Source organism: Temnothorax curvispinosus, unplaced genomic scaffold (assembly GCF_003070985.1).
Source record: "Temnothorax curvispinosus isolate PA1 unplaced genomic scaffold, ASM307098v1 QBEX01013262.1, whole genome shotgun sequence".
NCBI lineage: Eukaryota > Metazoa > Arthropoda > Insecta > Hymenoptera > Formicidae > Temnothorax > Temnothorax curvispinosus.
In genome coordinates, this window is record NW_020223042.1 from 959 (window position 1) to 16500 (window position 15542).

The following is a 15542-nucleotide window of genomic DNA, read 5'->3' on the forward strand; positions in this document are numbered from 1 at the left end:
GACGATGCACGTGTCGTAGAAAAGCCGGAAAAGAAAGCAAAAGAGGATATTGTTCTATTCTATGCGGACACATCGTATGAGAAATAACCCTTAATTTTTTCCATAAATATGAAATATGAGCATTAAAAGCATGTAGTCGGCCGTTCTCACGAACATTAAAGTCAGCTGAGATTTAACTCGTTCTCTCAGTCTAATTGTATCATTAGAGTTAAATCTTGATAAACGCCAATGTTTATATACCGAGAAACCTGTCTTGAAAATATTCGTACCTTTTTTGATGCAAGATACTCCATGCCTCTGGCCACACAATATCCGAAAACCGTGAGATCCCTCGATGTCAAGGCTGCCGAATCCTCGCTGAAGTTGTAAAAGTACTGCCTGGTGCGGTGATCACGCAGATACGCGAGCAGTTTGCCGTACATGACATACTCCAGTATGAGATAATGAGGCTCTGCAATCAGAAAAAATCATTAAATCGTTTATGTTCATTCATGGAAAAACGCATTGGAGCGTGTCGCTCCTGCGTTTCGAATAAGGGGATCTCAATCAACCAAGGATAACTCTTATTCATCAACTCTTACTCACGATTCAAATGAGTAATGCGATTTTTACAGGACGAAGCGAACGTATAGTATTACGTACGAGGCGTGCATGGATTTGCTTTAATGACAATTTACTATTCAAGGCACACTATACCGTGATCCAATAAATTGAAAACATCGTTGTATATAAGGAAAAACGGCATTTTTTTCTCGGGCATCGATTACGCTTTCTAAAAGGTTGGTCGAATTTTTCCCGACTGCATCGACGTGACCTCTTATTGTAATATAGTCGAAAGAGATGTAAGTGTAATCGACGCGCTTGAATTGCAAACATGTAAATGAGCCTCTGTGTGTATAACTTTTTTATGTAAATAATTCAATTAAACATCAGAATATCCAATATGCAATAAATTAATTGCAACCTGTACAATTATTTGTCATTATTGACGTCATATTTGTCGAGATAACAATTTTGAATATTTAATGATTGCTTTAATGAAGTTACATTTTACGTGGAATTTATTTAACTATATTATATTAAACTGTAATGCTTTCATCGTAACGACGGCTATATAAAAATGTATACAGGCGATTAGAGGAACACATGATGAGGATATTTGAGAAATATTTTACGTTCGAAATAATTTAAGAGAGATGCACACTTGGAAGAGCTCTCGCTTAGGTAGTACTCGCTTGATTGTAACTTATGGAGCCACTTTTGTCGGCGCGTCGAATCGTAATTCTCATATTAGGCCGATATTGCCATTCTCCCTAATAATTCTTGTTCGTTAAGTAGCATATGTTAGCGTACGCTTCTCGCTTCGAATTAATCGAGTTAGTACGTTTTTCCAAGTAAATTAAACGTAATGGTTACAATGCTTGTTTCGATCGTTAAGTCGTGTGTTATTAAACGTGTATTAACAATTTAATATCATGACACAGTACTGAATAATTTGCATCCAAATTACCATGCTACACGATGCATGTTTGTACACGAACCTTAATATATCCATAAACTTTAATTAAATCTGACAGAAACTGTCAATTAATGGAAAAGTAAAAATAAATAGATCTTTATTAAAATTGCAATTACGTAATAACTTATTGGAAAAAAGATAAGATTAGTTTACATGTAAAATCGCACTTAAAGATTTTCGTGCTGCAATTTTACGTTCATTCGTGTGACCAACTAATTAAGATATATAATATATATTATCTAATAATTTATATGTTATAGAAAATTGCAATAAAAAATATGAAATTAAAGCAATCGCTGCATATAAAGAAAATGATCTCTTTTCAAGAGCAATGCCTGTTATTATCTCGTTGGCACATAATATATCGAGGTTCCATTATCAAATACGCGCGTTGAATTCGTGTTAACTGTACACTGTAATGCTTTCGTTGCAAAAATCGCGGATCCACGCCTATGTCAATCGATATGGCACGCGCATGATACAATAGCCGTGACGAATGCAAAGCCATACGAATGCGCAACGGCGATACGTGTGCTGTGGTATCGTTCACGTTTCATTTTCACGTAGATCATATTTTGCGCACGCATTACTGATAGAAACATATTCGCGAAACAACGAAGCGACAATACAAGCAAGAGAATATATTCGGCCGACGCGATGCGTTTAAACAAGTTCCTTTCGGATCTCTTTTTAATCCTACATCATATGCAAATTATTCGGAAACAGTCGACTGTAAACAAAATTATAAACGCGGTGGCATTGGAGATTTTGACGCCAATCGACGGTTTTTAAATCGTGAAGTATAATGACGTGCAGTTAATACCGCGAATTTTGGGAGAACTCGTTTCTGAGAAGACGCGAAATATCAGGAACTTATTTAATGAGAAGTTTCATCATAAAGCGAAACCTCTAAACCATATTATCAGTCTCTTAAACTTCCAAAATATTATCCAAATGAAAAACTCGTTCTAAAAGGAAGAGTACCGCGTTCTTAAGTTCGTAGGTTTTAAAGAATGCCGCCTTTTTAATGTCGCTCCTATTTCATACGTCGTCGCAAAAGCAAATAAGCCGAAACTTGATTAGGGACAAAAAGAGAAAGACGATAGCTAAATAAGAGAGGCTCATCGTTTTTATCAGACACGAAGCATTTTTTAATTGAAACGGAGAGGAAATCGTTTAGCGATAAAAAAACCAACGCAATTATGATGATGATGCGAGAATTTAACGACACGCGATATGTTGAAGATATTATATTTGTGTTTCTGAGATGGACAAAATTAATAATTTTTTTTCTATTAAAAATATTTTACATTAAAAATATAAGAATTTGTTAAACTTTTTTTATTTGTCACAGTTCCTTGATTGTTAATAATTTTCTTGGCGGTCGAAGCATGACTGTTCGACACGAGATTTATTTTCGTTTGAACGACGATCGTAAAACGGTCAAAAAGACTTTCCTTTGACGAACGTCGCCGGAAAGAAATTTGGACGTGGCCGCGAACGATAAATGCGATGGAGCCGAAATTTAAATGTCGTAAATTTTATATGGCTCGTCTCGCGTTCTTGGACCGCCAGGAACTTTCCACGTTCACCATTGTGCGAGGGCAAAGCTACAGAGAGAACCCTTTAAGGTCCGCACCTTGAGATGCGTTAGTGACGCCCGAAATGCAGACACACCTTTAAAGTCCGCGATTTGCCACAGCAATCATCTCGACCTTTACTGCGCCCACGATAAGTATTTTATCGTTACGATTGCGGGCTCACTGAACGAATATCTTTCCTCGTCGAGTTTATTTTTCGCCTATTTCTCTCGTAAACGATCTTTTTCAGTGATTAAATGTTTCATTAGCTCCATTAGCACATTCGTTTCGCTATTCATGAGAGTAGAAAATACTAAAACAATCGGTATTCTTCATACTTTTTTAGTAAAAACTTAACGTCATGATTTTTTAACGATTCTTACTCTTACTAAGGAAAGATTTATATTTCTCTAAAATGTATAAATCCATAAATCAGAAACTTGTTAAAAAAGAAATTACACGTATGTAAATTCCGCTGAAACGAGATCATTATAACTTTAACTTAACTTTTTAAACTTAACTTTTTAAACATGTTTTAATTAATTGATAGAAATAATAGTGACGTAATTTCATTAATCGAAATAAATCGAATTGTCGCACTTAAATGAGTCGAGCATCCGTCCAGATCGTATCGTCGCCTGCTATTTTATTTAGTTTCCTTTGATTCACGAATGGAACGACCGTATCGCGAGGATACCTACTTAATAAACGTATTGTGCCGGGAAGAAGCACTTCGCGGGGATGCGTATGGAAATTTATACGAACGATGAGAATGACGATACCGAACAGCGCGTGGAAGAAGAGAAAGACATAGGTATAATGGTCTCTGCCTCTCCGTGATTCATCTCGACACGTTCAAAATTGCTCGAACTTTTTTGACGTCTCTATTGCAAATTTGTTCTTCGTAAAAAATGCAAAATTAAATAAATTAATTTACGATCTGTAATACGTACTTTCTCGTTCGTCAAATTATCAAATTTAAAAATAAAAAAGTAATACACAATACTGTGAGTAAGATTTCAGAAATAATAATTATTATATTATTTGAATTAAGATTTTAAGATATTGATGTATATATTGTGTGCAATATATTGTATGTATAAAAAATATATGTTCAATTAAAATAATTTTTATAAAACAAAAAATATATATATTAGAATTAAACGTAATACGTGAAATAAAATTTTTAACATTTCAGAGTTTTATAAATGATTTACTGCACACAGAGTTTTGTGTATGTTTTTTTTTTCTACTGAACGTTGTTAAAGTTCTGTAAAGGCGTAATTAATTTTCTCTCTCAATTTTTCGTAATAAGGACCAATCTTCAAAAGAGTAATCACTTATCCGCAAGAAAATTATTTGCCAATTCGTTGCGCGTATGCTTCCAATAATAAACCCTCGGCATATCAAGTTTCTTCGAGTACTTGATTCGATATTATGGAAGCAGGATGCTGCGATTTTTAATCAATCAAGAGATACGATGGAATAACAGAGAACCATACGTCGATTATACCTTTGTTTGCAAATAGATGCAATCATTGATATTTTTATGCAAACTTATGCATGATGAAACGACTGCGTCATATCAAGTGAAAAATTGATTTGATTGAAAAATATTAATAAATCCAATTGTGTCCACAAAGCCAGATTTCGAGATAGACAATTTTGATTTAACGTCGACGAAGCAACATTGCAAGTAAAATACATAATACATAAATTGTTTACACGACGATTTAATTTGCAGCTGTCAAGTTTGTGGATGTTAACTGTAATTATCTATTATGGCATAGATAACAACACAACGAAACGGATAAATCTTCCTGTATGTACAAAACAAAGAGATTCTCATGCAATTATCATAATGGCTATCTAATTTATCGTCCTAACGAACACAATCGTAAAGACAAACATTTTCACGCTGACCGTTTAATCGTTCTTGTGTAACTGTCTTCTTATGCAATCATTAAAGAATTTAAAACATACAAACGTCAGTCCACAACATGCAAAATGCATTTTGCACATTTTACACACGTAAATCATCGATTCTTAATGCAAATATGCGATTTAAAGAAGCGATAAAATTTTTTCAAAGCGATTTATAATTTCGGCGCGTCTTAGATATTACAAGTAGATAAAGTCATGTATGAGATTGCGATAGATTGAATGAGATTGCGACAGAGATTTATCGTTTCATTATATTTAATTTATTTATTAATTACATGGAATATATTGTTCGCGGAAATTTTAATAATTTAAATGATGAGCTAGGTCGCTAACTCATTGCTCGTCCGCGAATTTCGATTAAACCACAAGGACGACTAGTAGAAGAAGCATCGCGAACGCATCGCGGCGGCGGCGGCGGCGGCGGCGGCGACCCGATTGGAGGAGTCGCAATCCAGACACGGTTCTATCTCTGTATACCTGTCTTCGGCGGGACTTGATTACTTAATTACTATATACCAGCGATCCGCGCATTCTGCGTCGAAGTGCCGCCACTTAAAACACTACCATCGGTTTTTATAAAGTTTACGCTGCCAAGGTTCGTGCGTGAGCGGCGACATGCAAGGTCGTAGATAAGTGACGGTAATGAAGAAGATTCACTGAGTACAGCTGCAGGTGCAGCGCCGATTGCTCGCCGATGCAAATCGAAATAGGGGCCGCGTGCGAGGATACGTTTCCGCGGGAAATTGCGCGATGCATGTCGCACCGTCGGAGTACGTGTTGATACCATATAGTATATTTCTCCTCTCTGTTGATTATACTGTACGATGCGCAACGTACGCAGAAATCAGGTTGGAAGCAATTTTTCGTTAATTGAAAAAATATGATACAAGGTTCGGTTGGTTTCATGCAATTACGTTTGAGAAATGTTGGCTATTAAATTAATGTTACCAATCCTATATATTTCTTATTTTTCAAGTTTTAAAATTATTCCACTTATAATTGCAATTTTTAAGTTGTATTTTAATGTTTTAATTACTAATTCATGAAGTTCTGTATATTATTTTCGAAGAAAAATTAAAAGTATAAACAGATTGATGTTATATACAACTTACCTTCTTCGGTGCAGCAACCTAGAAGTGTTACGACGTTTGGATGACTGCCCAATTGCTTCATAATTTCGAGTTCTCGATCTAAGTCTTCCTTTTCTCGATCGGAGGCACCTTCTTTGACAGTTTTTACTGCCACTAATCGGGTCGTGCCTTGATGACCTGTCAAATCATCGGCTTCGGCCTTCCACACCTAACATTTCAATTTAATCATATTTTAGATGTCTACTAAATTTTAAAAATATTTTGGTCCTTTTTAAGACATGCAACTAATCAACTCTCGCATTTTTTAAATCCATTTAATCTAAATAGTGTTAATTAATTTGATAAACGGTAATTTAAGATCGTGGAATCCAATTTTCTCGGGTTCGTTTTATGTTATTAAAGATATCTATTACCGCTACTTTGGAAAATTTATAAACTTTGATGGGAAACAATTACGCGAATCGCTCTGCGCTCAGATCCGTCTTTTCATTATTAGAAAAAAAATCTATTGCGATAAATTATATGTTCCCCAAGTTTTCCCACAATTGATTTTGCATAATCAATTTTCGATTATACCAATATTATACTAACTACTTATTATCGTATTTCATAAATAGGTAAAGCGGTATCGCACATATTGAAAGCTGTTATTACTATTTAAATTTATTTAAATCAATGCGGAGATAGAATTGCACAAGCAAAGAAGTTAAATAAAATCGCTTGAGATTAAATTAATATCGGAAGAAGGAACCACATTAAATTTGTTACGAAGATTACGTTTCCGCATGAATTTCAGGTATTTCATAAAATCCATCCGACCGCCGCAAATTATAGGCATATCCTTTTTTATAGCCGCAAATCCTTTTTTATAGGAACGCCGCAGAAAGTATCTTCTCACCTGGCCGAAGTTTCCTTGCCCGAGGACTGTCTGTAATCTAAGCTTATCTCTAGGAAACTCCCATCTGGATTCTTGGGATGGCGGAGGCGGCGGTTTCTCAGCTTCGTGACACTGTGCGGAGAGTCGAGAGTTAAATTGCAGTTTAGAATTGTACAAAAATAAATTCACGCTAATTCGCATACGCGCCGAGATTGAACGTTCGACGCGCTCGTCTAGAATTAATGTGTCTCACACCTATCACTGACGTAGAAATTTCTTTACGTTAAAGGAAACGAACTTCCGGGATTTTCCACTGACGTGTCTCTACGTATAATGTAATTTTCCTATGCATTATGAAACGTTATGAAATCAATCTATTATGTATTACGGGCAAACAACTCTGAATATTTATGCAAATTATTTCTTCAGATAAAAAATAGACAGACAGCTTTTAATTAAACTGCATTAAATAAAATCAATATCTCGATATTAATGCGTATGCGGAGTAAATTATTTACTCCAAATACGTTTTTGCATGATTTCTAAATTGAATAAAATACAGTTCGAACGAAAAAACTCGCGTTATCCTGAACGCGTCGAAAAAGCTGTGCAAATAATTACTATGTGTCTGCCGTCGCATTAAATATGCAGAACGTTCGTTAATTTCTCACCAAGTGCTGTATTCTCGGTAGCTTTGTGATCGCCTTCTCGATGGACGTCTTGAAGTCGCCGTTTTCGAGATTAAGAGCGTCCTTCCTACAGCTTATCTCCGATGACGTGTCCGACTCCTCGAGCACCTGCATAAGCAAATCAACGTCAGCGCAACGTGTATGCAACATGCCGCACGCTCGCGCGTCGGGGAGCCGCTTGAATCGGTCGTCACTCCCGTTTAATTGGGAAGCGTAATGCCGCGTGGCAATGAAGATCAGCAAGATAGATCGAGACCGCGTCCCGGGAGTATTTCCGCGAGTAATACTGCCGGTATAAAGTTAGACGAACATACCGCGGTTTTATATGAAAATACAACGACGGCGTTTGTTACAATAGAGATAAGATGTACGCAAATAATTCAAAAATAAATTACCAACTATATATCGTGGCTTTTAAAAAAGTCGAATTAACTACAATCGTGCTGAAATATTTTTGATAATTGAGAATAGCAACGAAGAGAGTATGTGTATCATATAAAAGCGTTTTCTTACACCAAATTTTTTTACAGTTTATGTAAACTTATGTTTATAAATAATTTAAGTTCGTAATAAAAAAGAAAAGTTTTTGATATTAACCATCATATTATATTAATAAAATTATATTAATAACTTTTTTTAATCTTGCATTTATTTTTGTTTATAACTTTTTTTCTCTATCTTATAACATTTATAATTACTCTAAACTTAATAAAAAAGTTCTTAATGTACGAAAAATTTTGAATATATCTTGAAACCGATATTAATATAAAAAAATTATGTTTAATAATTACGCGATGTATTATCACGCACAGATTACTTCGAAGAAGAATATCTACAGCAAAGAATCGCTGCTGTTATGCGAGAATCATCAGGAAAGCGGATCGGTTTGCCTGTCGACGGCGAAATTTCAATCTCGAAAAACACAGCATGCCCGAGTTTAACATCGGACTCCGGGCGAGCCCCAAAACGGTCTCGCTTATTTATTTGGTCCCTGTGTGTACTCGTCCTTTCTCCCTTCTCCCATTTGCGTGCTCCTTTTTTTTACCATCCACGCAAACCTTTATACCGCCATTCAGATTTATTTCCATGACTGTCAAGTTAAATTTAAATTTATATCCGCGTTATTATTTATGAATGTCTTGCAGGCGTGAAAGCATTTCGCTTATGTCATTTCCGGAAATTTTGTGGCTTGTATCGTTAATTCCGCTATTACTTCTGACGCCAAAAAAATTTTAACGCTTGTTATTTGCAAAAAATGGAATTTCCGCAATTAAAAACTATATATATAATATAGAATATGGTTTATCAAGAAATATTATGACAAAGAATAAATATCAAAGTATGAATTTATGATGAAATTTTTAAGTGAAAGTATGTTACCGATATAATGATTAATAAATTACACAAGTAACGTAATGTGCGGCACAAATATTCTCATTTTCTGACATGATTTTCTCGATGAAGCTCGTACAAAAAGATTTTCGACCTTCGATGCAACGTTCTTCTTAACAATCTGAGGAAAATTCCGCGGAAAAAGAATCATTGTAGGTAATGAGCCGAACAATTTTCGCATTATCCAACGGGGCACGTTCATTTTCTCATTACTACAACGTGCCACGCTCCATCCAATAATACTGCGCTCGACGAATCATCCCGAGATTATTCTGCATACAATGAACTTGTAGTAATTGTCGGGGGAAAGGGGAAGGATTATTAACCATTTCATGAATCATCGCGAAGTTAGCCTTCGCGAAGGAATTATTCGATGACCGCGTTTGATTGTTTGATATTCATTCACGACGATGTCACGGCCACGTGATAAAGTGGCATGGAATTTGCAACTTGCAAGAAAAAATAATAATAATTACGAATTTTATCCTACTGAAATATATCTATTTTTTATTACTAACTAATTTTTATTACTATTCAGATCTCAAACCTGCAATGTCTCATTTTGAATTTAAAACCCGTTTTAATTAAAACTGAGGTTGTTCGGGACGGTATTTTCGGATAATTACAGATCTAGCGGGCTACATTCTGGATCAGCTAATGATCCATAACAGCGGAGATTCAGACATCATCAACATGCGCGCTAATTATCAAAATGTTAGTGTAATTCCGTGGGATAACGAACGTCGCTGTTAATACGATGGCCATACGATAAATGCTAACGTGCAATGATAATCCCGGTCATGCCGCGTAACGGTATGTAAGTGGCACTGCTGCATGAACGGCGATTTGTACCTCACCATCCCGGCGTGCATCAATTAAAAACAGAGTTGCACGCGGCGCTTTTTCATCGTTCTCCCCCCGCCTCTTCCGTTGGTATGATGATCTCGATCGCGACCACACTGGAGAGTAAGTAGATCCGATCTCCAATTAAATCATAGTGTTCTATAAGTCATATCAAGATGGAATTTTGTGTTGTTTGTTAAAGACATTAAGCGCGATATGTCTGTCTTGTCTCTTGCTCAATTCATCGAAAAATTTAAATTTTGATTAGCCTGGATTTTTGCTTCTTTCAATATTTTTCTCTCAAAACTTTGACAATAATTATCCATGTGGCATCTGTTAATATTCAGTACTAAATTTACGTTATATTAAACGCAATAGATTTACGAACTAAAGAATTGAGATTGCACGAAACTTACTTGAGTTTAAATTAATATTTAAGATACCTAATTATATTTCAGAAACATAGTTTGCTTGTAAGAATTTCTTGTAAAAATTAATCAATAAAATTAAGGATAAGATTTTCAGAATACTTCGTGCATATTTGGCAATGATAGAAATTACGTGATCCTATTCTCAATCTGATATCCGTGAAGCTTTCCCTTCAAGTATCCCTCTCACAGTCACGTGTCTTCGATATATTTAAGCGGATTCAAATCGCGCCTACCAGTCCTCCGATCGCTATTCTGACTCCATCTCGGAAAAGAGAAAGACGAAATATCACGAATCGATCTAGAGCGTGGCGCGGCGATTCGCGCATACTTTCTAATCCCGATCTAAGCTAAATCGATCGCACGCGGGCGCGCTAAGCGACCTCAAAACCTCGAACTCACTCACCTTACGATTCCTAAGTATCAGTCTTCTGAGAATGAGCCCGACGCCGACGGCGATGGGAAAGACGACGAGAGTGGCGAGGATATAGCCGACGACGGCGACTGTCTCCTGAGTGGCGATCGCGTCGCCGTCGTGCCGCTTCAGTATCACCTCACTGACGTTCATCGATTCCCGCGGGCTCACTGAAATCGGCTCGCCGGTCTCGAAGAACGTCCTGTTGAGCCCACCGGGATGATACATTGTGCCGTTGTACTCCGGCAGGATCGAATGATGATAGGCAGGCCTGTACCTCGTTCTGTTGGCCGTAGGCGTGAAAGAGGAGCCTTTGAACCCTGGAGGGACAACAGTATCCTGGGATTCGCGATTTTCCTCAGGTTTGTCCTTTCGGGAATTCGTTGGAATTACGGTGGATTCCTTGAACTTGGGAACGGGAACGGTAATCGATGTATCTCTACTGATTTCCGTGTTGTTGATAGTCACCATCATTTCGGGCGTCTTCTCCGTGGTTGTCGTCGTCGTCGTCGTCGTCGTCGTCGTCGTCGTTATCACCGTTATCATCGTCGTCGCAGGACTGTCTTCGTTCTGCAATTCAGAATCCACCGGAAGCACTACCGACGGTCGTTCCGTGTCGCGAGCGAGCCCGTCCATCGACCCGCTCCCGTTGAAGATATCCGACGTGTTGTACAGATGCATGATCGGCAGCACATCGTCCTTGTCTTTCGATTTGTCCGATAAATTACGCGCTCTGACTTCCGGCGATCTCTCACCGGACACGCGTTTCCCGTTCTCCGTTACCGTGGGCGTCGATGAGGTAGGTAGGACTTTCGACTTTCTGCTCGAAGCCTCGTCCACATGAGTGCCATTCTGAATCGGCGAAACTGTCGTCGTCGTCGTTGTTGATGTCGTCGTCGCGTCTTTAGCTCGATATCTCTTCTGGATCTCTGATGGATCCAGATTGTTCGCCTCTTTTGCAATGTCCGTCGACCTCAAGGTATGAGTCTCCGGATCGGTAGTCTTTTCCACTTCCGTCAGTATTCTAGGCGTGACCGGGAAAACTGGTGCCGTCAGCATTGTCGTCGACGTCGATGTCGTCGTCGATGTCGGCGTCGTTGTAATCTCGACAATTTTATCGACTTGCTCGGTCACTGTCACGGTCGTCTCGATAATACCGTCCGTTGTTGCGTTTACGTCACTCTCGGTCTTGTTCAGCATCACGACACCTTGATCGTCTTCAACATTGCTCCTGATATCGGTTTCATTGTTTAAACTTGACGCAGTAACAATATCCTCCTCAAGAACGTGAGACTTTTCCACCTCCGTCGTCGTGATCGCGTCAACGAGGACGGACGGCTCGGTCGCGTCCATCGTCTCGTCAGTTGCACTCGAATTTTGACTCAAGATTCCCATGACGGTAGTTTTTTGCGAACTACTGTTTCTCGGCACTTCGTTCACCCCGCTCGTACGCGAAACTTTCGAAAAAGAATCGACACCTGGCACTTCATCGTCCGAAACTTTCCCGCGATCCGCAACCCGCGTCCCGTTCGACGACCGATCGTTTACCACTAATTTATCCTGAGCACTCTCAATCTTCTCTTCACCGGACTTCACCCTCCTGGTACCGTTTGAAGAAGATACCCCGCTCGGAGAAGCCAACACTCTGCGGCGTTTGCTCGGCGCCAGAGACGAAGATTCTTCGTTGACAGTCGATCTTTGATTTAACACCGCGCTGGCGCTCTTCCTTAAGAATCTCCGATCATTAGCACCTTCCTGCTCGCCAAGTCCTGTCCGCGACTTGGTGTTGTTCCACCTGACCGATCCTCTGTTTCCGATCTCCGGCGATTTAACGGATCTCGTCGGCGAGATAACGCTATCATTCGCGGCTGAATGCGACGAGGACCAGGTCGCTGCTGTTCCTTGGCTGGCCGTTCGTTGCTGTTGTGGAACGGCTTTCCTCGATCGTTCCCCCACCAGACCATCAACACCACTGGGTAACGTTCCAGCAGCTGCGGCTGGCTCGACGGTCGCGCCGGCACTGAGTCCCGCCGGCGTTCGTGCCGGTTCTATACTGCCATCGCTGGCACGAGGAAGCAGAAGAGGAGAAGACGGCGGCAGCGGCGGCGGCGGCGGTGGTTGCTGCTGCTGCTGCTGAGGCCGCTGCTGCGACGGTCCACCGCTCGTTATCTCGGCACCGCTACTAGCACGACGGCCAACACTACCTCCTCCTTGCCTTTCCTCTTCGCCGCTTAATCCAGGTCCGGTGTAGTTGCGCAACAATCGCGTCACGTTCGTTATCGTATAAGCGTACACGTGTTGCTGCGGATGTTGCTGTTGCTGCTGCTGTTGAGGCTGTTGATCTGAGTCAACGAGGGCAGGTGCCGATGACTCCGTCGTCAAGGGCGACGTCGATAACGGCGATGATTTCGGAGCAATATCGCCGCCGGTCAACACGCGAACCGGTCGATCCGCGACGGGATCCGTGACCGGTTGCTGCTTAACGGTATTGCGATGGGTCCGCTCGCCCTCGATCGCGAAACTCGAGAGTCCCAAGCTGTCATCCGGCACCACGATTCGCAGCGTCGACGACTCCGTCCGCGATGGTAGCGATATTGTCTCAGTGTTGTCGCTCTCTTGAGGCCTCGCGCCCGTTCTCTGCAATGTTGACACTGTCCGCTCGGCATTCGTTAACTTATGCTCCGATTTCTCCGCATTCCCTACTTCCGTCTTCATTTCGGTGACTTTCTTCTTCTCATTGTCCTTCCCAAAATCGTTCGTCGTCCTCTCGGCGGTTCCATTTAAAGCTGCGATTGTCCCGTTCGAGAGTTTCGCGTCGATTTCACTCTCCACGACGATCTTCGCTTCGATATCGTCATCAGACTGACGTTGTCGCGATATCTGGGTCGTTGTGCTCGCCTCGGTGACGTGGGTTGCGTTTCCTCTCTCTTGCGGAACTCGATCGCGGGTCCCGTCCGCGTGAGTGGACGGGTCGCCGCGGTGGAATTTGTCGTCTACCGCATTCATTTCGCTCCTCGTTTCCGATCCGCTAACGATACCGGGGCTCGACTCGTTCCCTGGAATGACGTTAGATACGACGTCCGCTGTAGGCCTCGGCTTCCGGTAATACAGCCCATTACTCGAGCTCCTAAACATGTTCTTAATCCTCGATACTTGATTCTTCTCGATCGTCCGTCGTTCTAACGTTTCTAACGCAATATTCATCTCTTCATTCATAATCTCCTCTACAGGCGTGGCTATTGTCGGACTGAATCTCTTTGTGGAATATCTTCTGCGCGAAGAAGTCGGGTTCGTCGATGTCGTCTCGACGGAATTATTGTTACTGCTATTGGTGACGTTTTCCCGCTGAAGTTTCTGGCCGAAATAAAGAAACTGCGACATATCTTCCACCGGAATATTTCTCTCCACTGGCCGGAAGTGGTTGTATAATGACTCCGGCATCGATACAGTATTCTTCTTGCGCGTATCCGCGTCTCCCAATTTTTGATTGGTCAACATAGTCGGCGTTAGAGCGACTGAAGAAAATGTGGAAGAAATATTCTCATACTGCTCGGTCGTCGACGTCAACAGAGCTTCGTCTTTAAGTGTTTTCGCGATTTGCGGTTCTATCTCTACTTTCATGGCATCGAGATTGATCGTGGAAACAACTTTTTCGATTGATTTTCTCGACGATTGCGGAGTTTCCTCTTCCACTGACACTTCCGTTCGCGCGTTTGCGACGTAAATGTCGTGCCTAGTCTCTTGGGTTTCGAGGATGTCTGGAAGACCCTTCGAGATGATATCGCCAGGTCGTGGTCTACGACTCGAGAGAATCCGATGGGCTTCATGATGTGAGCGTTGATTCAGAATCTGTCGCCTTCTTGCAGTGAGAATGTTGCGTAGCGCCTGCTCGCGTTTAGCTTTTGATGACAACAGATCCGTGTGTGGGGATGTGCGCCCACGACGATGATCTGTGACTGACGTATCTGCGAACAAAGATGGAGTCTCTGCTGATAGATGTCTAACACTTTTAATTGCCTCGAGTAAATTTAATATAATATATATTAGAAACGAGCGATAACTTGATAGATATAAATATTAATTTTTTATAAAAGATAATTTTAGTAACGAGATATTTATCCTAAAGTTCTATGAGTCATTTATTGCTTTCAGAATTAAAATAAAGATTTTATTTGTCCCTATTAAAAATAAAATTAATACATCTTTGCGATAATTGATACTTTACAACTACGCCATAGTATACATTACTACATTGAAGAAGTACGTCTTAACGCGGTTTCTAAATGTTAATCACATGCGAAACAATGATACGGTGTGTAACTGAAGCGATTATAAGTTCTGGTTCGTTCCCGCACGGTTCCGGCGACGGAGAGGAGAATTTTCTACGAACGGATTAATGCGAATCGCCGTTCGCAATCATCATTCGTCAGAGCGTCTCGGTGAAAACCGGAAGAACATTGACCGCCTCCTCTTCACGCTACACAGCAAACGTAATTAAGTTCTCAATTATATTCGCCGCGCGTGCGACGTGCGAAATGAAAAAATTCTCGCGGAGAGGAGCTCTTCAAGTAACGGTGTTCCTCAGGGTCGCGGATGGCCGAGTAGGTTTGGAGGTACGAGAGGTCCGGTACCGTTACCTCTCACGGTTCCATGTGCCCAACGAGCATTCCGCCACTAATCGTCTGTCGCGATTGTAAAAACGGTCCGAATCGCGTTCGTGGATCACGACATCTCATTCGAGTTCATTCAAAAGCATCTAAGCAT

At 40.5% G+C, this 15542-nt stretch overlaps 1 protein-coding gene across 1 annotated transcript; it reads right to left on the minus strand.

The window, feature by feature from the left end:
* Window positions 1-185: 185 nt before the first annotated feature.
* LOC112463453 (mucin-5AC-like) lies at window positions 186-14743 on the minus strand (the record flags this gene model as incomplete). The annotated part of the gene is made up of 5 exons (XM_025029873.1): window positions 186-451; window positions 6156-6342; window positions 7033-7143; window positions 7683-7808; window positions 10770-14743. Coding segments are annotated over 5 exons (4664 nt in total), but the record flags the coding sequence as incomplete, so codon positions are not given.
* Between the last annotated feature and the right edge of the window lie 799 nt (window positions 14744-15542).